At 42.2% G+C, this 23,620-nt stretch overlaps 1 protein-coding gene across 1 annotated transcript in view; it reads left to right on the top strand.

Annotated features, from left to right (window-relative positions):
• CPS1 (carbamoyl-phosphate synthase 1) overlaps positions 1-23,620 on the top strand; it is a 100,003-nt gene that overhangs the window by 23,298 nt on the left and 53,085 nt on the right. The window contains exons 9-20 of the mRNA XM_056350543.1: positions 512-618; positions 1,013-1,154; positions 3,636-3,713; positions 5,234-5,332; positions 6,025-6,120; positions 9,676-9,865; positions 10,432-10,589; positions 11,361-11,489; positions 14,939-15,083; positions 15,463-15,673; positions 16,761-16,959; positions 19,139-19,315. Of these exons, the coding sequence (XP_056206518.1) occupies positions 512-618; positions 1,013-1,154; positions 3,636-3,713; positions 5,234-5,332; positions 6,025-6,120; positions 9,676-9,865; positions 10,432-10,589; positions 11,361-11,489; positions 14,939-15,083; positions 15,463-15,673; positions 16,761-16,959; positions 19,139-19,315 (1,731 nt within the window). The remainder of the gene's footprint in view (positions 1-511; positions 619-1,012; positions 1,155-3,635; positions 3,714-5,233; positions 5,333-6,024; positions 6,121-9,675; positions 9,866-10,431; positions 10,590-11,360; positions 11,490-14,938; positions 15,084-15,462; positions 15,674-16,760; positions 16,960-19,138; positions 19,316-23,620) is intronic.

Below are 23,620 nucleotides of genomic sequence, written 5' to 3'. Positions count from 1 at the left end.
ATCTAAACAGTTGGTTGTACTAACATGTTATGGAATAAATGTCATTCTGTCATTTCAGCTGCCTGGATATTCCTCATTTTAGCCCACTGGGAGCCCTCTCCAGACTAGTAGTTACAATGAAGCTGTACAGACCTTGGTGAATGATGCATAGTAAACATGATTACCATGATTGCCTTACCAGTATCTTGGAAGTACCCTGTGCTCTTTCAGGACCTCTGTGACCTTACAAAAGAACTGATTTCACAGTGCTCTGATTTGAAATAGTGTTGCACGCTAAATGGCTGTGTGCAGAGTATCATTGCTTGTTCCCCTTGAGTGGACAGAGACATCAAGTGGTGCTCTAAGCCTTGCCTGTGAAGCAAAGGAGAGGAGGAAACTTCCCTTTATAGGCTGATGCTGCCCTTGTATTCAGCTTTTTTCTACATCTGTGTGGCTGCTGTGAGTGAACTAGCATGATTTATGGTGGAATTGCTGAACACCTCAGTATCTCTTGAATACCTATTCATTTTAGGTCCTGGAGAGCAATCGGCCAGAGCCCTTGTTTGGAATTAGCATGGGGAATCTAATCACTGGAATAGCAGCTGGAGCTACTTCCTACAAGATGCAGATGGCCAACAGGTGCGGTAGCTCTTCAGCTTCCCAGGGCCCATATAGACCAGCTCAGCATTGCCGAGCAGCAGTGCTTTGCTTCTGAACTGCCTTAATGGGAGCTAGCATGTCAGTAGCATTACTTCTTCATTTCAGCCATCCTTCTTGCCTTTAATTTAAATTGTCATGTCATGCATTACTTTTTTTGAGGGTGTTTTAAAAGTATTTGATGTAATTGAACCCATTCAAACTGAAAGATAGCAGAATTTCTCCTAGGATTTATCATTTTGAGGTTGGCTGCCAGGATTGAACAGCTACTATTGAACTGCTGTGTATAGTCCCCCAGTTATCAGCTCTTCCTAATTGTGGCATTTGGACGCATCTGGCGCTTCCATCCTCTGTTCTCTGATCCTTTCTCTTTCAGAGGACAGAACCAGCCTGTCCTGAATGCAGTGAATGGACAGGCTGTCATCACTGCTCAGAACCATGGTTATGCCATTGACAGCTCTACCCTCCCAGCTGGCTGGAAACCTCTCTTTGTGAATGCCAACGATCAAACAAATGAGGTGAGCTCATGCTTTCCAGCTACCTGCATGTAGCAGCTGCTAGTGAGTGAAGACTTTCTCACTTTATTTCACCTCCTTGAAGCTTGCTATCAGATTAAAATTAGTTATCAGAACTAAACTTGATGATCTGACCATGTGCTTTACTTGAGGTCCTGCCTTACGGGCCAAAAAGGGGTGAGCCACTACCATGATTTCCATACTAGCCCAGAGTGTAGGATTGCAACAGTGACATGATTTCCCTTGAACAGCTGTCTGTCTTCTGTGATTTCCCTACCATTAGTGGTGCTCACTCAGTTACTGTTGTCTTAGGGCTTGTGCCACAGGTGTGCTACCCTGTGTCACTGTTTTGTTGTGTTGGTTCAGCGTTGCCCAGCACAGAAAAGGAATATTATTAATTTGGTATGTTACTGTAAATAGAATTCCAGGAACTAAAGTCATGAGGGAAAGAGTCAGTTGCCTCAGGAGAGCAACTTGCAGGATCTAGGGTAGAAGTCCAATGTCAAGTGATGTCCATGTAGGGGAAAAAAAAATCAATAATGCCTGACTTGTGAAGATTCACAGCTGAACAGGGAGAAGCGTAGGAAGGAAAACAATACCCCACAGCTCAGTTTTGACAAAGTCAGGCAAATATTGAGACAGATAGCAGGCTTTGTAATTGCCTATTTCAAATCTTGTCCATTAGGCCCAGTGTTGTGCAAGTCAGTAAAGTCTTGTTATTTATTAGAAAATCATTGAAAAAAAGGTATTTTCAAATGAAATTTACTCCACGGAAATATGCTTCTCTGTTGTTTTGTATAAATGCCCCACATCAAGTCTGGCAAATTGAATAGTCCTGTTCTGGCATATCCTGACTATACTTCACGGGATCAAGGAACAATACTTTCCAGCTAATGATTTTAGAATAAGTTTTCTTTGTCAGTTGCTGTTTTCTTTATCTTTGCACACATACCTAAAAAGAGACAAATATTACCAAAGAAAATATTAATGCAAAAAAATTACAGCTGTTTTGTTCAATTTTTGAAATGACTTTGTGTTAGCTGTGTTGACAAACAGAACCCTCTCATCCCCAGGCCTTTCATGTTTGCTTTAGCTAAAGATTGGAGGCAAGAGTGATGGTGCTTTTGCATAAAGTAGGTGATAATTCTGGACACGAGCCTTCTGGATCTAGAAGCATGACATTCTTCTATGTGAACTAAAGGATCATTTCTGTGAGGCTGAAAGCAGCATCAGTCTCCTAAACCTTCACAGGCAGAGAGACAAGGAGACATGTTGTTCTAGCATGGTACGCACAAACAGGAACAGGGCTGGATGGGCTCTTGTGCAGTCTATTGCATTCCTCTGTTTGAAAAAGAAAAAACAATTTCTTTTGGCTGACCTGAGCCATCACAGCTGGACAGAGCCAACACAGGTTTCCAAATACTGACGAGCCGTGGAGTGAATATTTTTAGAAGATATATGTATGTAACTAGAAGTAACATGAGCATTCAGGGAAAATGTGACAAACTGATGACATTCTTTACTGTGAGGGGAGAAACTCATGCCATAATGGATCAACTGTGGCCAGTAGCTCATCTCTCATCCCTGTCTTATCCCAGCATCCTACGCTGGGCACTGGCAGAGATGGCACTTTTGCTCTATGTTAGCTGTTGGGACTCCTTTGTCCATTCCTAAGGGAAGCAGGTTGTATCAGAACCAGTTTTTCCTGGATTCCCTCTTGATGGAGTTCTCTACCTCCATCTGGAATTGGGGGCTGTGAGCAATGACAGCTATAGGGTAGTCTTCCATTGGACCACGCTGCTTGGTGCTATTAGGCCATGCAAATGAGAAGTCTGTTTTTCCTGGCTCCAACTGAAACTACAAGCACTGTCTCCAAACTCAGTTTAGGTCCTTCATAGCTATTGTTTGTCCAGAGCAGTGGTCCCACTTCATCACAGCCCTGAAAACAATCCACCCAGGGCAGAGATTGTGTGCAAAGCCCTGTGTCAGTATTTGAAGCAAGTTATGGAAATCAAGAGCACAACCAAAATCCATTTTTCCTGTGACAGAACCAACCAGATCAGGATGGTAAAACTATTCATGCTGTAACAGCCTTGTCCAAGGTGATCTGTTCTTGCTATGCATGTTTTTCTTCTCTGCCTGGTCCCTCCTCGGGAGGGAGACTAGCATATCTGCTCTGTGAAGTGCTTACAACTTGGTAGTGTTTGCTGTTGTAGTGAAGGTGATATCTCCACTATGCTTCTCATCCATGCACAGCTCAGTGGGTTACACAAGCGCTGGAGCATTAGCAGAAGAGGAAGAGGCTCAGTGAGTCTTTGGATAAGACATTGTTTGAAGACTGGGAATGAAATGGATGTCAGTTTGGTTGCCCAAAGAAACGTGCCAGTTCTTTGGCCTTCAGTGCTTACAGGGATAAGGCGTGGCTTTCTATTCGCTTGCTTGCTTGCAAGGAGGTGTCTAAGAAAATAATTTTCATTCCTGCAGGGAATTATGCATGAGACCAGACCGATTTTCACAGCGCAGTTCTACCCAGAGGCAAATCCTGGGCCAAGGGACACAGAGGTATTGTATGAGAGCTGATCTGGGCTTGCTTTCAAGTGGCCTAGGGAGTGTAGATACGTACCAGCTACAGTGGCAAGTCTTTATGTTGAAGATGGTCCTACGTCTTGGGTTTGGAAATGTCGGGATCCTAATAGAGGGCCCAGTCATGCGTAGGCTTGTGTCTGCTTAGCTTGATCCACAGCTAATTACAATCAGCAGCAAGGTGTCTATTGACTTCTGTATGCTCTGGATCAATGATTCCATTCATATGATGTGTATGCTTTGAGTCCTGGTGGGATTATCTGTGTGTTGGCAGTTACTGAAGTGTGTAAGCCTTTGCAGGATCAGGCTCAAATCTCTTGTACCTGGGGTGATTGCAAAAGGAAAAGGATTTATTTTAACAGAAAAAATACTAGCCAGATGCTTTGTAATAAAATAATTAACTTTCTAATACATTTTAGTTCCACTTTCAAATTTTATAATTACTGTAGAGTTATGTAAATGAATTCACACTTTCTCACTCTGGTTCTCCTAAGTGAAATGAAATTTTAATCCCCCATCTGTGACTTCACACAAATTCTGTAACAACTGGTTGCGTAGTCACAGAGTATGACTAAGCAGCAACAGGGGATATGGAAGGCAGAGGAGGCATGTCTGAACATAAATAAACTATTTAGCATTTCTTGAGAGAGGAAGATGGAAGAATACGTAGAAGTGTTTATTTAATCTTAATTTGGTGATGTTGATTAAACCTGCAAGTAAATCTCTTGATATCAAGAAGTTTCATAGCAATCTGATTGACTAGTGAATCTTGGAGAACTCAAAACATCCCTCAGCTGTGTCTTTTCCATGTCTGTGTACTCCCACTGCTGGGATGGGTTTGATAACGCGGTGCCTATCTTGATAGGCTTGCAGGACCTGTCCGTACTCCTTCTGTAGGTAATTTCCAGCAGCCAGCTTCAGGGGCTGTGTGGGCAGAAGCTCTGCAAGTGTGGTGTCAGGTGGGAAGCCTGTCCCGCTGCATGTATCTGCCTGCATGCCGATGATGGTCATGCTGCCTCCCCTGCCTGGCCTGGCTGGAGAACACTTTTCTCAAAGCTGCTCTGGCATTTCCACTGGAAGGATGACGCTGATTTAACACAACTCATATTTAGATATACCTGTTCATATCCCAGCTCTGTAGCAGGCTCTATTCCGGATGGTTCCCTTGAGCTAGTTAAGTGTATGCTCTTCTGTATTTTAGTATTTAATGCATCTTTATTAATTACACTGCCAGCTATACACAAGCAGAGCATACAGACATGATCGATATGTGTTTTCTTCCTGATATGACCTCACTTTCTTGAACGCAGCTTTGTCAGATATGTCAAAATTGTTAAATAAATTTCAAACAATAATAATCTCTTCCCTGAGTCTACCTTCTGAAGGCAGCAGAGCAGAGTTGATAGCTTGAGCCCACAAATTACCTGTTTTTCCCTTCTTTGCTTGGTATTTATTTAGTTCCAATTTGGTGATTCAATACATGTGGTTATTTTTCCTAGTTCCTGTTTGATTCATTTATTTCACTGGTTAAGAAAGGGAAAGGTGCTACCATTTCCTCAGTCCTGCCCAAGGCTGGAGAGACAACTTGCAGAGTGCAGGTCAGTGTACAAGATACTAATTATTCATGCCTGTCAGTGAGGCTGGGATTGTGTTAACTCCTACTGAACCCATGGTTCAAAATGGCACAAAAAGCAACCATGGAAGTCAAAGGAGGCTTCCCTTTTACAAAAGGCCTGTCAGCTGCCTGTCTCAGTCATCAGGCATCTCTTGTGTTATTAACTCCCTTTTCTTTGAGAAAGTTTTAAGATCAGATGTTTCATGTATTTTTCTTTGTAGTTCTTCCAAGAAAGGTATTCTCATAGCAGTATATGAAGTGCCCTGGGATAATCTGACCATGAGATTTTGTGCCAGCAGCATAATGTTGATGCTCTGTTGCTTAGCAAATAACCGAAATTCCTAGTGTGAGCTGAATTTCATACAGTTTTGCTATCTTAGAAGGCAGCTGGCCTTTGCAGGCAGCCAAAGTGAACCATGGTTGTCTGTAAGCACATGATATAATTAGCACATTTGTTGTATGCCCTTTGCACGTCATGTGTTTCTCTAACCAGAGATACGTAGAAGTCCAGTAGAAACTTTCTTAGAAGTAAACCAGTGGTTTTGGAGGTGAATTTTCTTCTCTTTTTAGAACATATATTTTGTAATTTGAGACTTCAGTGATGCACAGTCTCTGTTAATTTCAACATCCACTACAATAGGACTGACTTTTTTTCCTGCTCTTTGACACTTCTAGGTCTCCAAAGTACTCATTCTAGGATCCGGAGGCCTGTCGATCGGTCAGGCAGGGGAATTTGATTACTCTGGATCCCAGGCTGTGAAAGCCATGAAGGTGAGAGGATACTCTGAAAATATTAACTTAATGTAATTTACTTTCCCTTCTCACAGATCCTCCAGTTGTGGTATCACTGGGGCAAGGAAGCTGGTGAGAACAGATGACTGTAAGGAAACTTAGCCATTTTCTGTTTATGAACTTGTTTGTTGGGTGATGTGAGTTAACCACTCAGAATTATCTTCCAGAGACATTCTTGAGGTTTCCATTGCAGTCTTCAAGCAGTTTGTTATTTGTGATGTGTGACAGGTCACTCCAGGCTTGTCAAACTGAATGGAAATGAAGGAGAGGAATGGTCAGCTACACCTAAATTGAAATTACTGAAACTTTTGTGGTATGCCAACATACTGCAAAGTAGATAAACAACAACAGCTGAATGGTTGGTTGCTGTCAAGACTGTTATGCAAAAGATTTTTGAACCTTTTATCAAGGCAGACTTTCTAAATGGTATTTATTTTAAATGAGATGAACTTTTTAAAGGTCACGTATGCCAAGTTTTGTTTCCAGAATAGATTCGTAGTCTTGAAAGGAATGAATGAAGTCCTTCCTTTGGATGAATTTTGTCTAGCAAACTTACTAGCTGGTTTCTGGTGTTCCCTTTCTGAAGATCGGAGAGCTGTATTATTCTGCAGCAAACAAAAATGCATGTGTACTTCTGTATATGCCTGAGAAATGCTTGCGTTTGAAATGGTGCTTGTGCCTGTTTCCCTGAAGCATCCTGCATAGTCCACTCACATGGTCAGTTTTGAGATTTTATTTGCTCTGGCTGTTTTATGCTGCAAAAGTGCAAAGCATGTAGAAGGGTGCTAGGAGAAAAGCTCACGCTAGAAGATGTAGAAGGGTAGCAGTATTTGTGTGATGGGGTTATTGCTGGTACCCCTAGTTCATGTCTAACCTCATGTGAAGGAGGAGAGCTCATAGAGGTCGGTCTGACAGATTCAGAGCAGATGTAGCAGCTGCCTTCAGATGAGGTGATGAGTGATTCTGAGGCTGCTCTGACGTCAGGGCCATTCTATTCCTGTGCTAACCCTGGAGTCAAGGAAGGAAAAAAATCAATTATAGTAATCCTAAATATAGTCAGGGGCTGCTTTGGGTTGATCTCATTTTTACAACACATCTTGTATTGTACATGCTTTGTTTGTATCCTGTGTTGCTATTGCTGGCTACTAGTTCAAAGTGGCTGCGTCATCAAGAGAACAAGAACAAGTTAGGAGTGGAGGATCCCAGAGTTGATGAGTGCAGACCTGAATTGGAAAGGAGGCATCTCTCTCCTTTTCTTCTTTTTTTTTTTTTTCTTCTTCCCTTCTCTTTTGTCCTTCACTCTCAGCTCTGGTTTGTGGGAGTGGTTTTTTTTTAAATGATAAATCTCCCTAGCTTGACCTCCCACAGTGCCCTGTCCATTCCTGTAGCCACCAGCCAGCTGCTCTGATCTGCAGGCTAACCAGCCATTCCAGCGGCAGTGCTTGCACCTCCTCACCTTGCCTCTGGCAGTGATTTACAGTTGCATGTGAGAGAGAAGACAGCTGGTCAGTGGCTGCCAGGGGACAGCTGTAGAGCATGGGTGGGAGAGAACAGGAGATGAGAGATTTCTTTCCCCTTAGACTTTTCTGTTGTTGTTGTTAACCAACATTCATTCTCACTTCTGGATGTTCTGATTCATTCTGCTATGTACTGCTGTTCTTCCTAGTCTCTTGGATGTCGGATCATTTTAAGAAGGTGCTGTTAATATCCAGTCCTATACAGTTAAATGGGTGCCTCTTTTAAAGAGTAAAATTCTGTGGAGCTGGGACATCCATCCCCAGTCAGTGAACTTGTATTTGCAAGAATGTTCATCGAAGGCAGGAACATCCTCTGAAAAAAAGGCTTGGTAGCATCTGTGAAGAACAGAGACTGGCTTGTGGTCACCTGAAAAACCTTCTGGATTACTTGCTGTAGGGATTCTCCCAGCTGGTCTGAGCATATTACACATACACAAAAAGAGGAATGGAGCCCTTATGGAGTATTATTAATTCACAATTTTAATTAAGTTGTAATAAAGGTCTCTGATCAGGGTGGGTGGCCATTGTGCAGAGTACTACATGCTTACAAAAAATTAAAAAGGCAGAAGATGAAGAAAAGGGTTCCAAGGGCAAACAGCAAGTGGATTAAAATCCAGCATCCTGAACAACTGGGACAGAGGATGTGATATTAGTAAAATGTGTCTCTCTCAGCACAGTGAGCATTAATTGTCTCAATTAATTATCTTCCTCATCACTGCTAGCTGGTCCTTAAGACACCTTGCCCCAGATAAGTAGGGAAGAAAGGGCTGAGATGTACACATACTCCAGCTTGTTGGAAAGCGATATACCTCTCCCTCCTCCATTCATTACAACAGAACTATAGCCATGAATTTCTGAATACATTTATTAGAGAAGAATGTTTTGGTCAGAGATCTACCCTTTTCCCTCAGCACCACCATGAAAACTACCCAGTCTGGGGTTGTTTGTCTAAATCTGAAATATTTTCCATTAGGATTTTATCTCTTCTTTCCCTTCCCTGTTTCACATATTTCTAAGGAAAGTGTTCTTCAGTGAAAAAAAATCTAACTTTTCATGGGGGTAGAAGGTCAGCAGAAATTTACAGCCAGTCTTTAAGGCAGTATTTTAAGTTACCAAAGGAAAGAGAAGAAATGTTATCCAATACCCGAACTGAGAAGTCTGAGCTCTGATCGAGAATCCCAGCGCTCCAGGTGAGCTATGTATTTGTTCCCCAAAACCAGTGGGTCAAGCAATCACAAATTTTAAACAAACACAGGAAAACCTTATGGCATTTTCATGCTTATTGTGAACAGGGGAATAATGTCAATTTCTATACTGGTCTGTTGTGAAAGGAGTGGTTAGGTCAGGTTGCTTTGAGAATTACTACCAAAGAGTTTAAGTGACTACACAAGAATTGATGGCAAGGTTCACTCTATTACTTATTACATGGAGTAAATTCACAGAGATAAATCACGTTGAAATCAAGTCAGAACAGAACTGGAAACAGTTTTTAAAGATCAAAGGTATAAAAGGGGTAAAGGAGATTCTACTGTTGAGTCATGAGGTTCAGAGTAGACCCCCTTGCTTTCTAAACTCTCGCAGAGTTTGGTGCGACTGGTTCTATTCTGAGCCTCAGACTTGGACAATAGATTAGCTCTAAAAGGCAGAGAGAGAGAAAAAGAGAAAGTTTATTCACAGATCATAAGATTTTAACAGCAAATCAATTTGGTTTAAATCACAAAATTACATGACTCCCCCGTGTAACTCCTAAATGTGTTAAATAATTTCAACTAATTTTCTGAATCAGGTGGGAATCTCCATTCCCACAGACAGACAGAGGCCCAAAAGTAGAGAACTGGCTTTAGCTCAGCCTGGTACAAGATACCAGAAATCCCTTATGGGAGTGTACGTAAGGAACCAGGCTTTTTAAATTCTGCTGTTGGTAAATTGCTGGTTGAACCTCATCTCTCTTTGCTGCTGCTGCTGTTAGCTCTTTTCCCACATATGCCTAGTTTTGATGCAGATTTTAATTTTTCAGGAGGAAAATGTGAAAACTGTCCTCATGAATCCCAATATTGCTTCAGTGCAGACCAATGAGACTGGGTTAAAGCAGGCTGATGCTGTCTACTTCCTCCCCATCACTCCACAGTTTGTCCTAGAGGTCATCAAGGCAGAACGTCCCGATGGACTAATTCTGGGCATGGGTGGCCAGACGGCTCTCAACTGTGGTAAGTACGATACAGGTGCCTTGGCACTCCTTGCAGGCAAACCTGGTTTTTACCATGTGTTCAGCAGATTTTATTTGTGCAGACGTGCAAGACCCATGTGCCTGGTACATTGCCCAGGTTACTAAGGGATATAGGCAGAGATACAGACTGTTGGGGATTAATTGCTAAGCTGTGAACATAAGATCTAATTGCAGGGTTTAATACTTAAAAGTAATTAATATATCCTGCTTTTCAGTGTAAGTCTTAGTTACCGTAGTTGGATATTCAGACCACCTTGAGGCAAAGATCAAAAGCAAAAGTTAGCTTCATTTAGCTTCCTGCAACAGGATCCAACCGCACTGCTTTGTTTTGTATTGGAGGTGATGGCCAAGCAGTAACTTTACTAATATTTCAGTTTTCATACATTTCAGGACAGAAAGTGCCAAGTTATGGTTCTGAGTCCTAATACTGCCAAAGGATAATAAAATTAGCTGTTGATCAGGCCAGACAAGTTGTCAGATATCTTTTGAATACTTTTTTCTTCATACACCATCACCCTCAAAACTGTGGCTTTGTTTACTCTGCAGGAGTGGAACTCTTCAAGCAAGGAGTCCTGCAGGAGTATGGTGTGAAGGTCCTAGGTACATCAGTTGAATCCATCATGGCTACAGAGGATAGAAAACTTTTTTCCGATAAACTGACTGAGCTAAATGAAAAGATTGCTCCTAGCTTTGCAGTGGAATCGGTAAATCAGATAATTTTGAAGATGTGATTACTTTTACTGTTGCCCATTTGAGTTACTAAAAAAAATATATCTAGTTTTCTTGAGTAAAAGCTGAATACAACTGTGGATATTGTAGTTTGTACGCTTTCATCAGTGCTCCACAGTGATTGATGCTGTTTCCCCATGATTTAAAATGAGTGAAAATGCAATTAAGCACTTGGAAGGCCTAAACTAATTTACCCACTGACAAAAAAGGTAAATTAGGTTGGGGTGACTTCTGTGCTGCAGCACAAAAATATGACCTGTCAGTGGCTATTTTTTTTTTTTGTTTTAAATCATTTAGACCTTAAGATTTCAGGTCCTTAAAATCAGCAATACTGAAATCCTTCTTGAGGACAGGGGTGTGAAAACAAATAATTGGTTTAGTGGGAAGGCCTGTTTGAGTCTGGAGGAAACCAAAGAGGTCTTAAACTAGGATGTCTGTTGGAGGGGTTATTTCATGCTAAAATCAGTCAAGACAGGCCAGGTAAGGACATTGTCCGTGGGAAGTTAGCAAGGAAGTCCACACATAACTAAGGACAGAAGTCACCTCCTTGAGTCCACGTTCCAGTGTTCTGCTGTTTGGAACAACAAGGCAATGTTACAAAACCAACTTTTATTCTTTTCCTTTTATCTTCAGACAGCTTACTGTCTTACTGATGGGATTTCCAGTTAACTGTGTAACCAGAGTTGAAGACTTTGTTCATCTTAATTGTTATCATATCTCTGAAATGTATTCCGCTCTCCTTTAAGATTGAAGATGCTCTGAAGGCAGCTGAAAAGATTAGCTATCCAGTCATGATCCGTTCTGCTTATGCCCTTGGTGGTCTGGGGTCAGGCATATGTCCTGATAAGGAGACTTTGCTGGACCTTGGTACAAAGGTACGTCTGCAAAATAGCAAGCTCTGGGAATAGAGCTGAACATCTAATTTTCTTGGATATTCTTCTAATAGTCACAGACACTGGAACTGTACATACCCTACCTTTCATCTTATCTGTAAAATGTTACCCTGATTCCTTCTAATGCCCTCTTTTTATAATTCCTACTGACTTGGATAATGAAAATGGTTAGATGACAGTTCTATTAAATTCATGAGGAACAAGTCATATTCTGAGCAAGTGGTTCAGCAATTTTGGTCTGAAAAGAAACATAGTGGGCTATATTCACCTACTTTTAGGAGTAAATGACACATGAAAGATGTCAAGGAGGTTGAAATATTTTAAGTGCTGACTGATAATGTAGTATAAGGGACAAAAAGCAAAAGAGCTGGGAAGCTTGGGCCTCTGCTGTTTTTCTGTTTAAAGACAGTGGTTTTGCTAGGTCAAACTCATGTAGAGATTTAATTGGATGACACTTCATAATTCGACATCCATCAGCTGTCTCTGGCTATGAAGGGGCAGCTCTTTTTCTGTAGGAAATCTGGGATTTTTTTTTATAAATTTGCATTGAAAAGTAAACAGGTAATTGGGGAAAACAAAGCAAAAGTTTTTTCCTTGGCAAAAATGCAGAATTTTAGGAAATAAATCTCTATCAGTTGGCCTCTAAAATTCTTGATTCTGTCTTTTCCTGATCCTCTTAATCTTTCCCGTACCTCTAGAAAGAAACACTACTGATGCCGATAAGCGCTGTATGTGAAAATGGCATTTTTGTATTCCTCCACACTGCTGTCATGTAAATAGACTTTGGGTGTAGTGTGCTTAGTGCGGAACAAACGTCTGCTCAGGCAGTGCCAGCTGCAGGGAGGCTCAGTGGACAGGACTGACAGACGCAGGACGAGGCAGTGGGTGAAGTAACCCCATCTTACAGATGGATGGCTGAGGTTGGAAACACTTCACTTGCCTAAGCTCATGCATGGTCTGTGTATAGAGAAAACAGAAATTCACCCAGAAACCCTGGTAGTGCAGCTGTATGAAAGGTTTATAGGAAAACATTATTCAGTAGGAAAATCTGGCTTTCATCAGCATTTCTTGGTGTTTTTTTAAAAAAGTGGTTTTGAATATCTCAGTTTTCCTCTGAAATCAGTAAAACAGCTGCTTTTTATAAATATCATCTGTAACATTAGGAGTGGGACAGTTCATATTTTTAGTAAATTTTTCATGTTTCTGAAACTTTTATTTTTTTAATACCAAAAGTCTGATTCTGTTTTACTTTCCAAGTATAAATGTTTTCATTTTCTCAAAAATTACACTAGAAGAGCTTCAGCTTTCTGAATGAATATAGTAAAATAGAACAGACTGTTTCAGTTGGAAGGGACCTACAATGATCATCCAGTCCAACTGCCTAACCACTTTAGGGCCGACCAAAACATAAAGCTCAGTCTTAAGTGCATTGTCCAAATATCTCTTAAACACTGACAGGCATGGGGCATCGACCATGTCTCTAGGAAGCCTGTTCCAGCGTTTGACCACCCTCCTGAAAATGAAATGCTTCCTAATGTCCAGTCTAAACCTCCCCTGGTGCAGCTTTGAACCATTCCCATGCATCCTATCACTGGATACCGGGGAGAAGAGATCAGCACCTCCCTCTCTGCTTTCCCTCCTCAGGAAGCTGTAGAGAGCAATGAGGTCGCCCTTCAGCCTCCTCTTCTCCAAATGAGACAAGCCCAAAGTCCTTAGCCACTCCTCACAGAATGTTCCTTCCAGCCCTTTCACCAGCTTTGTAGCCCTCCTCTGGACGCATTTAAGGACCTTCGCACTCTTCTCAAATTGAGGGTCCCAGCACTGAGCACAGTACTAAAGGTGAGGCTGCACCAACGCTGAATACAGCAGGATAATCACCTCTATTGACCGGCTGGTTATGCTCTCGTGGATCCTGGCTGCATCCAACAGGATTTGCCCTCGTGGCTGCCAGGGCACCCTGCTGACTCATGCTGAGGGTGCTGTCAACCAGCACCCCGGATCCCTTTTCACAGGGCTGCTTTCCAGGCACTACTCTCCTAGCTCTTATACTTGTGCCTGGCACTATTCCATCCTTGGTGCAGGATCCAGTATTTTGACTTGTTAAATTTCATCCCATTAATTGTAGCCCAATGGTCCAATCCGTCTATATCCCACTGCAAGGTCTCCTGTCCCACGAGAGTCAACAGTGTTTCCCAGTTTGATATCAATGTTGCAAAATTTACAGTGAAACCCAGTTTGGGTCTTGTTGAATTAGCTCAGCTTTGGACACTCATTTCCACAGCCCAGCAGAAACTCCATTCTTTTCAGTGACAAAGATGATCACAGTAATTCTGTGAACTGGATTTTCAGACACTGGACTCTGAATTGTATGTAATTCAGATAAGTGAACACCTACGGAGGTTTCATAGCACAGCTAGTTCAAGTCATCTGGCCTTGGGTTCACGTCTCTTGGGTCTGCTCATTTTGAGTAAGAGAAGGCGATACAGGAGCAATGTAGGTTGTTTTACAAGTGTGGTTAGGTGTTCCTACTACATCACCACAAATTCAATGCCTCAGTGCCTGCTTAGGCCAGGTGTGAAGTATCACTCATCAAACTATATATATCTCTCTATATATTTACTATTTTTTGTGAGCGTGTGCAAGTCTGGCAACAGAGCTAAGGGCGCTATTTGAATAACAGCTTGAGCTAACTACAGAGAGAACCAGGCTGAAGACTGATTCATGGGCAGCATTAAAACAAGAAGCTTTGCTAAAGGATGCATTGATAATGTGCCCATTACTTTCTAGGATTTTAAGCTGGAATTGATGAATGTTTTTTTTATCTGCTAATATTAAGGCCATTTATTTAGTTAGATTATGCTCATTTACCAACAAACTATATTTCTCATTTTTGTCTCTTGCACTGAGGAATGCTTTCAAGATTAGTTTAAGAATAAATCATGAATCTTGCTTCAGGTTGGTGTGGCATTGATAAGCAGTGTTATTAGTACTATTAATTATGTAGTGTTTGCTGGCACCCCCACTCCCCTTCACTTAGTCATGTAGCTTTCTGCAGAGTTCTCATACATGCACAAACAAAAGCTGCCCACATACACAACCAAAAGCATGTGTCTGTTGCATGATTGAAGTTGTAGATGCTTTTATATTTCTATTTGTTATTTATATGTCATTGCAAGCTCACATGCCTTGCCTTTTTTTCCTGTCAGATCACATAAATATTTTCTGTGCCTTTCAAATGAAGCTAATGCAAATTTTTTTTTGAAAAAAGAGAAATATAAAGTGCTTGTCATCAGTGCTATGAAATTTGCTTCATCTTTCAATTTTCGTGTTGGTCTGGGATGTCTGGAGATAAGCCACAGAAGTCTTAAATATGGGCCATGTTGTAATAAAGTTTTCTTTTTTACTATTCATTTTCCCTAACGTATTCCCAGGCATTTGCAATGACTAACCAAATCCTGGTGGAAAAGTCAGTTGTTGGCTGGAAGGAGATAGAGTATGAAGTTGTGAGAGATGCTGCTGATAACTGTATTGCTGTCTGCAATATGGAAAACATTGATGCTATGGGAGTCCACACAGGTAGGCTTGGGCACAGGGTAGCTCACTGGAAATGGCTTGTTAACTTTTTTTATGCAGTGCCCTTCTCCCTGCTGTTATTGACATAGTTTTGCTCTAGAAATACTCCTTAGGTCTTGGATACAGCCAGCTAGGGTGTGAAACAGGTATTGTTACACTAAACCTACCCCTATGATCCCGTTTTCTGTAAGATTGCCTGGCCTTTCCAACTCTCAGCTTCTAGCTATCTGTTTTTTTCATCAACTGTGCACCCACAGGTTTGAATCTCTGTGGTAACTTCATTACTAGCAATGGGTTAGCAAGGAAAGTGACCTATGTGGCTAGAATTTACTGCCACTGAGCTGCTTCTCATTTTCCTTCTCTGCTACCTTGTGACAAACAGGAGATTCTGTTGTGGTGGCTCCAAGCCAGACACTCACTAATGAGGAGTTTCAGATGCTGAGGGATCGTGCGATCAAAGTTGTCCGACATTTGGGCATCGTGGGAGAGTGCAATATCCAGTTTGCTCTGCATCCAACTTCCCTGGAGTACTATGTCATTGAAGTTAATGCCAGACTCTCGAGGAGTTCAGCCTTGGCCTCCAAGGCGACAGGGTAAGAGTATTTAAAAAACTCAAAATACTAAAGAACAAACAAATGAATAAACAAAAACGGAGGGGAGAAGAACAGAAAGAGAATTACCAACAGGGACTTGGATCAGGGTATTATTTAAATACGTAAGTGACAGCTGCAAGGAAAAAGAGTTCTTGCACCTGCTTTCCATGCAGTTAAGACAAGGAAGCACAAGCTTAATTTGCAGCAAGGAAGGCTGAAATTGGCTGTTAGGGAGAACTCTGGAGCGATCAGGTCAGTAGAGGTGCAGGTTTCTGCACGGGATGCTTCTAAGAACAGTTCTTGTCAGCATCAGCTAGGATTGACCCTTGGAGAGTCTGTTCTGCTGGGAGACAGAGGAATAGGTTAGTGAGCCCTCCAGGTCCATTCCAGCCTGCTGATGCTGTTACTACAAATGAAAAATCCCCCAGGAGGTGTGTGTGTGGGAGCCTAATAGCTGTCCTTACAAAGCATATCCACTGTATCCGTATGTTGGCTGCAAATCATCTCTGGGACCCAGAGGACACAGTTATTAATGAGCTGTCTGTCAGATTGATGCAAATAGTATTGCTAGCTGCCTTTGTTTTGTTGGCTAATCATAAACTAATCAAGATAAGGATGGTCAGAGCAGGCTGTTTAAAAATTGGCTTCTTAATTGCACTTTGCAGATGCTGTTGAGAGGCACAAATTAATCTCTAGCTTGCAGTTCTCAACAGCTCTTGTGGTTGTTGCAGTGCCATAGCAGACTGGAGATAAGCCATGATGTTGGACAGTGGGCGTTTGATTGTTTTCTTTTTGGATGACAGACCTGCAACAAAACGTATCTGTTTGTGATCTCACTGTGGGTGTGAGGCATACTTACAATGGCGGCTTTGCAGATCATAAAGCAAGCCTCAGATCTAGGTAGGTAGCTCTACAACGTGTAAGAGTAGGAAGCTGGATGGGTCCTGCTGTGCTTGAGCATGGTAACATTCTGTTGTGTTGAGGAGGGGAAAAATCACCTCACATCTGTTTAATTTGATCCACTCCTGGAATTTGTAAAAGCGAAGTACTTCCCACTCTACTCTTCTCCGCGTCTCCTCTATGGCAGGTATCCATTAGCATTCATTGCTGCCAAAATTGCCCTGGGGATCCCCTTGCCAGAAATCAAGAACGTGGTGACAGGAAAAACCTCTGCCTGCTTTGAGCCCAGCCTGGATTACATTGTTACCAAAATACCCCGCTGGGATTTGGACCGTTTTCAGCATACATCCAGCCGGATTGGAAGCTCCATGAAGAGTGTGGGAGAGGTGAGTGCAAGACTCTCCCCTTCCCTTCCACCACTTGGGAAAGTAATTTCTCTTTCTTGGAAGCCCTCAAAGTATCTATCTGAAGGGACCTAATGGCTTTTGAAGATATTTATTCATCTCGAATAATCTTTATCCAGTACTATAATTAATTGAAAAGAGTTAGGACTGTGCAATCTTGGATATCACAGTCTGGATCCATAAATAGCTTGACTGCTAAGTGAAAAGACCACTTTGGATCACCTGAGGCTGATTTCATTCTTAAAACTCACTATAGGATTCTCGGTTCTTTTTTGTTTAGGGTTCTGTAGTGGAGTTAATTAGAGTATAACTTCAAAAGTTGTAGTCTGTTTTCAATAGATTTTTCAGGGATGCCAATGAGCCACAGATCTCAGTTGTTCCCATATTTATTTGTCCTCTCTCTTAAAACCACCTGCCAAATCTCAGCCTACTTCTGCTCTTGAAATCCAAAGACAGCCTGTAATCTCGGTATGAAGTTTTGACTTCTCTTAGTGATTAAGTCTCTTATATCTGCAACATGACATGTGACTCTTAAACCCTGATTTTAAGGTGTCTGGGACAATAACAGCATTTTCAGACCATGTTTTAAGAGGAGATAAATGAAGCAAAATGCGTAAATTACCCACTTAATTTGTTAATTACATATCAACTACCAAAGCAAAATAATTAATTGTGTATATTTTCAGCCTTTTTTTCCTAATGCTTTTCAAGTAGCTGTTTTATTAAATTATTTTGACACATGAGGCCTTCCTAACATCAATTCTACCTTGCTCAGACAACAAACCTTCATCACAGCCAGAAGGATTAATTAGAACTTGATTTTCCAATAGCAGATTTGGCTTTTAATGGCAATGAGTTTTCTGGGTTGTGGTTTTTTTCAGTGAGTTGGTGCTTACTCATATTAACCCTCCCTGCTTAGGGGTTTTTAGACTGTTCTGTAGAGCTGGGGCTCATAAATACAGTTGCCTTGTGCACCATCAGCTGTAAACACTTCCTGGCCACACACATTTGCAGGAGGGAGTATTGAGTCCTTCCAGTGGTCATATATTACAAAAGTAGAACTGCATGAACCTTTTTAAGGCAGGATGTTGGGTAAAGGGAGGGGGGAGATATAGGAAAGGTCAGTGCTCCAATTGTGCAGGTCTGTAACTGCGGGGGGGGGGTGAACTGAAACAGGGATGGAGAGGGTTAAGAGATGCAGTTTGCAGCTGGTGGATGTACTCTGGGAAAAGGTTAGTCTCCAGAACCTGTGAGTAGGAGAGGGTGTCTTTGAAGCAAAAAGCTTCTTCCATCACTGTGTCTCTATTAGTATGGCACAGTTGCCTCACTAGGCCTGAACTTCAAGCCAGATTGCAGCACCTACTGCATTTTTATTAATTGAACTGCCTGGCCTGTTTTTTCCTGATCTCTGTTGTGCTGGGCAGTGCACCTGGAGCTGTGAGAAAAAACAATGTTATTTTTTTCTTTTGACATTTTTCAACATTGTGTTTGAGAAGATTTTTATTCTGTTAGGGTTTTCACTGCACTGGGAAATAAAAATGTAGAAATTTGAGAAACAGTTCTGTTCCCTCGCAGATTTCCACAGAGAAAGGCTTGTTTTCCTATTAGATGATATGTCAGGATTGAACGAGGGAAACCCCAGTGCTGCTACGCCAAGGAGTAGTAATCCTTTAAGAGAGGCCTCACAGGGGACAGTCACTGTTAAATGTAATTTAAAGGAAGAAGAGCAGATTTCTTCTGAACCTTAAAATTCCCACTGTGAATTTCTATCTCTAACAAGTTGTTGAACAGAAATATCCTTCTATATTACTACATCCATACTGCTGCATAATGCTTCCCTCTACTGAAGTGCTTCCAAGCAGTTTACAGAGGAGACCAGCAGCTTCCTATATTCTACAGATAGGGAGATGAAAGCAGAAGGGAGTCACTTGTCTGAAACTCCCTGTTGATAATATTGGCAGTCAGGCCTGGAAGTGGGACTCCAAGGCTCAGTCAGCTGCACCTGTCTTAAAGTCAGCAGGACCATCTTAGAGAGGAGGTCCAAAGGCTGTGATCTTTCTGCATGTCTATGTTCATGGTTTAAATTTGCACTCCTCTGTTATTCAGGGGATAGCTTGGCAGCAGCTCACCATAGCTAATATGGAAGTGCTCTCTGTTACAGGTCATGGCTATTGGACGCACTTTTGAAGAGAGCTTCCAAAAGGCCTTGAGAATGTGCCATCCTTCTGTAGATGGCTTCACTTCACATCTGCCTATGAATAAAGCCTGGCCAGCTGTTGTAGATCTCCAGAAGGAACTCTCTGAACCATCCAGCACTCGTGTATATGCAATAGCCAAGGTAACAGAAGTGAGAAAGCCCTTGACCTATGTGCCTTGAATTATAGCTACCAGATTGGGTCAACTGAGGTGACAGAGGTTGAGTATTCTTCACCCCCTTGCTTCCATCTGTGAAGCGCACTGGGACCACCATGTATAGCATCTTTGCTGTTGAAGTGCAGATACTCTCTATCACATGTAATTTCCTCTGCAGAATATAATAGCTGGGTGAGTATATCACTTTAGTTTTTCTTGCTGACATCTGTATTTTCCTGCATCTTCTATATTCAGGTCATGTGTTTGCCTTTTGGTACAATCTTAGCCAATGTTCATTGCGTTCAGCAGCAGGTGCATTCCTGTGTCCTGGCACTTCTGTTTGGAGCTGAGCATTGGTGGAGACCTGGATCACTTACCTTTGCTTGTTCCTAAAATATGATTGTTTGCTAATGTTCAGCCCTGTTTTATGCTAGTGTAAATGTCAAAGTTGGCCAGTTTTGCAATTATCATTAATTTATAGGAAGGGAGGAAAGAAAAAATGAAGATCCTTTAGAGAACTGAAACAAAGGATGATAAACAATGCAAGCTGCAGTCTGTGGGAGTACTGTCTTTTAGCAATTGTTTCACTGGTACGAGCTTGAAACTAAAAACATTTTAAACTCTATGTTAAATTTAGCATATGGGAAATCCCCTGTTCTTTGAAAAAGGCTCAACTTTCCTTAGCTTTCTTGTAACGCCTCTCTTGTCACTGGGCAAACCACTTCCATCTTTCGAGGTGTCTGGGTAACAGGGGGTGTTATTCTAAGGGGAGGCAGCGTGTGAAATCATTTCTTTCTTCAGGTCCACAGGGTTTGCCTGTGTATATCGCATGGTAAATGTCGGATTAGTTACTTTAGAAGGCAGGTGCAATTTCATGTTTTGGTTTTACTGTAGCTAACTTGCCCATCTGTCCGTAGCCTCTGTGAAGAGGAGAGGACAGATGTCATTTATAGCTCATACTTAACTGTTGCTCTGTTGCTTGCTTTTTTTTTTTTGTTTTAAGATTGCAAACCTTCCTGGCAGGGAATGCCCAGTTACTATTTTTTGTGCCCCTAACTTTGTGTGGTGGAGTCTTTAAGCCCTTTGTGCTTATGTGTAGATTCATCTCATTACGTCCTCCACATGAGGTTGTGCTGTATTTGTTAAAAGGTTTTCACGTAGCTGTTTCTCTTATAAATGGCCTGAAAGAAAAGCACAAGATGCTCTATAGGTGTGTGGCTTGTCCAGCTGTTAACTCTTACTTTTCAAGCTGGGGAAATGCATGTCTTTCTAAGTGTAGAACACCCTTCAGCAGCTGTGATTGGTCTTTATTATAGCTTTTTCTTGTGACTGAGAGAAAAATGTTGTTTCTTGTCCAAGTGGCTCAGAGAGCTTTTATGAAAGGTTAATCTTAGCCCCATGTTAACACAGGGGATCTGGGGAGATGAATGTGAGTTTGTGTCCCACTGAACACTCTGGGTGTTCCCAGCTGGTGGCATTTTCACTGGGAGTAGTCGAAAAAACCAAGATCAAAGTCTTAATCCCTCCCTATAAAGAGCTGCCTCTGCCTGACACAGTGCACTAATTCTACCCATTAATAACTGATGCAAGCAATATCAGTAAGAGGTGCTTCTGGCAGCTGGGACTGCCTGCCTGGAAATCTCTTTCCAGATTGTTGACATTTTAAAGCCAACAGTTAGTCCCCATTAGCTGTCAGCTTCGTTTGGAACAGCACGGAGCTTTTGTTGTATGTCTTCTCCTCCCCTTGAAGCCCCACCAGTCAGCTCTCCAAGGCTTTTTGCTTTTTCTTTTTCCTTTGTATGTTGGATCATGAAAACAGTAACTGTTCAGGTGAAAGGGAAGGGAGTTCAGCTGCCATTCAGAGCTATTGTTGTAATGGAACTCCCTGTGGTAATGTCAAAAAAGGCACTAGGAGAGAGGCTGAAATAGATAAGACTTGTTCCTTGGCCAGAGTGGCCAAGTGCTGCAAGGATGTAACTGCCTGATCAGCAGGGCGGCTCAGGTTATATCAGATCTTTCCCAGGCCCTTTTAAGGCTGTAGACAAAGTGGCCTCAGGAGACTTAGGATTTGATCCACTCTGTATTTCATTACCAGAGCCTTAGTTTCCTAGTTGTCCATGCTACAAACTTGTTAGTTTGTACTTGTACTCCTGCCTACAGGCAGCTAAGTACTTCCTTTGGTGAGGAGCAAGGATGGGACTGAAGGAACAAGTGTGTAGCCCTAGAGACAGCATTGGTAGCAAAGCTACCCTCCACTGCTTGGCATGGAGACCAGGCTTGCTCCCTGACTCACAGTGTAAAGGCAGTCCTATAAACCCTTTGGCTTCCCAGTGTGGGGCCACAGTGTCTACTGGATGGGATGCTCTTGAAGGTGAGCAGGGCTCTGAAGTCATGCTGTCCTGGTGTGGCTCCCTCCCCCTTCTTCCACAGTTGGGTTTAGGCTGTACTCCTTCATATAGGTTTGAGTAAAGTCATTGGAGTGTAGTCCAGGGCCCCTGACCAAATCCTACAGGGATTTTCTGCCTGGAAACCTGATTTGCCTGTGTAGTGTGGTGATTTAGAAACACCAACTGTCTGCAAACTCGTTTTTCTCTCCCAGTCTCCAGATTTATGCCACAGGGTGAAGATGGTTTATTTCTTCAGCCCCTTCTATGATTAAGGAGAGGAAGGCATTTGTGTGGTGGGGTTTTTTTGTTTGTTTGTGGGGTTTTTTGGTGTGTGTTTGTTTTTTTGTGGTTTTTTTTATTATTATTATTATTTTATTTTTTATTTCCCTTGAAGATCCCTAGGACTTTTAAATAAAGTGCCCTAAGCACAGATTAAGTGTATGGGGTCATGCTACCTGTGTGTGTATGTGTGGCTCAGAGACCATTGACTGACGGTTGGAGATCCTCAAGACAAGCAAGTCTGCCCATGTTTTGTGAAATAAATGGGCAGAAGAAAGACCTGCTGGTGTCTCCCATGCAGTGTGACATCACCCTCCAAGCACTAAGGAATCAGGATGGGAGGGACACCTTACCAGTTGCTTCATATCACTATTGTACCCAGAAATGTGTGAGAAGCACAGCCTTGTTATTGCTGGTGCTCAGGAACTGCTGTGATGGCCCCAGGCTTCTTTTCACAGGAAGAGCAGTGGCTGTTGGGTGCCAAGTGCTAGCTGAAGGTTCCGTGTGTGACTGGTTACTCTAAAAGAGGAAAATGTGCATTAGAGATTTGTACTGCTGCTTGTGAGCAAGCAGGATATTCAAATCAGCAGCTTATTACCTCTCAGGACAAGAGAATAATTGTGAGAGGGAGACCCAGGCAAGCTGCCTGGAAATCCTTTAGAAAAGGTAAAAGGTGGTGTTAGTGTTTTGCAGTGCCTGACGAGAGCTGTCACCCATTCCTTGTCCTGGACCCTGTCTCAGGGTGGTGCCTTCTTGGAGCACAGCACTGAGGTGACCTGCGCATTTCTTTCAGCTGGCATAAAATCTCCACGTCCCAGTGCTGAAGCATGCAGTGACAGTAGACTGTTGTGTGCACAGCTTGATAACTTGGAGGGATAATGCTGGGGTGCAGCAAGCTAAGCTCATTCCCGATTAATGCTAGAGTCTTCTTCAGCGGCATTGCTCTGGCTTTGTTCCAGGGATGCTGCCCTGCAAGAAAACAATTAAGCATGGTAACAAATTAATGAGCCTGATTACTTCAGCTTAGCAAAGCTACTGTGCTGGTATTATCATTATGGTTGATTATAGTTGTTCTGTCAGGAGAGTTGTAACTGTACACCACTGGTGAGACCCAGGAGATATCACTGATAGAAGATACATTTTTGGGGGGTCTCTAGCTTATTCCTCTGAGATCATATTTTTGTCAAACTACCATGTCTTGTAATCCATTGTTTTGTGAATTACATTATGAATACCTCTGTGGGGTTCCTTTTTACCCCATGGTTGCAAATAGTTTGCTTAAAAAAAAATAAAAATAGACCCAGCAAGAGAATGCAGGGGAATTTGAATCATCCTGACGTTAACTTGAGATACAGCAAGAGAAGCTAAAGTTATGCTGTAGCTGCAAAGTATCACCCAGGACTGGACTTTCCCTTGCTTCAGACATCTTTTGAGGCCACATGCTTTGATTCAGCCTCGTATTTCAAGGGTAAATCAAGATTTATGCTCCAGAGGAAAGAGTTCCTTCACAGCTGAGAATCTGGACCGTCCTGTTTAATGTTTGCAGCTAGGAGGGTAGGCAGTAGGTCCGAGATTTAGGCAACCTGAGTGATAAGAGGTGCAGATGGAGGAGCTGGCACTGCAGG

Source organism: Falco biarmicus, chromosome 8, assembly GCF_023638135.1.
Source record: "Falco biarmicus isolate bFalBia1 chromosome 8, bFalBia1.pri, whole genome shotgun sequence".
Classification (NCBI taxonomy): domain Eukaryota; kingdom Metazoa; phylum Chordata; class Aves; order Falconiformes; family Falconidae; genus Falco; species Falco biarmicus.
The sequence above is the reverse complement of the archived record's forward strand: the minus strand, read 5'-3'. Positions and strand labels throughout refer to the sequence as shown.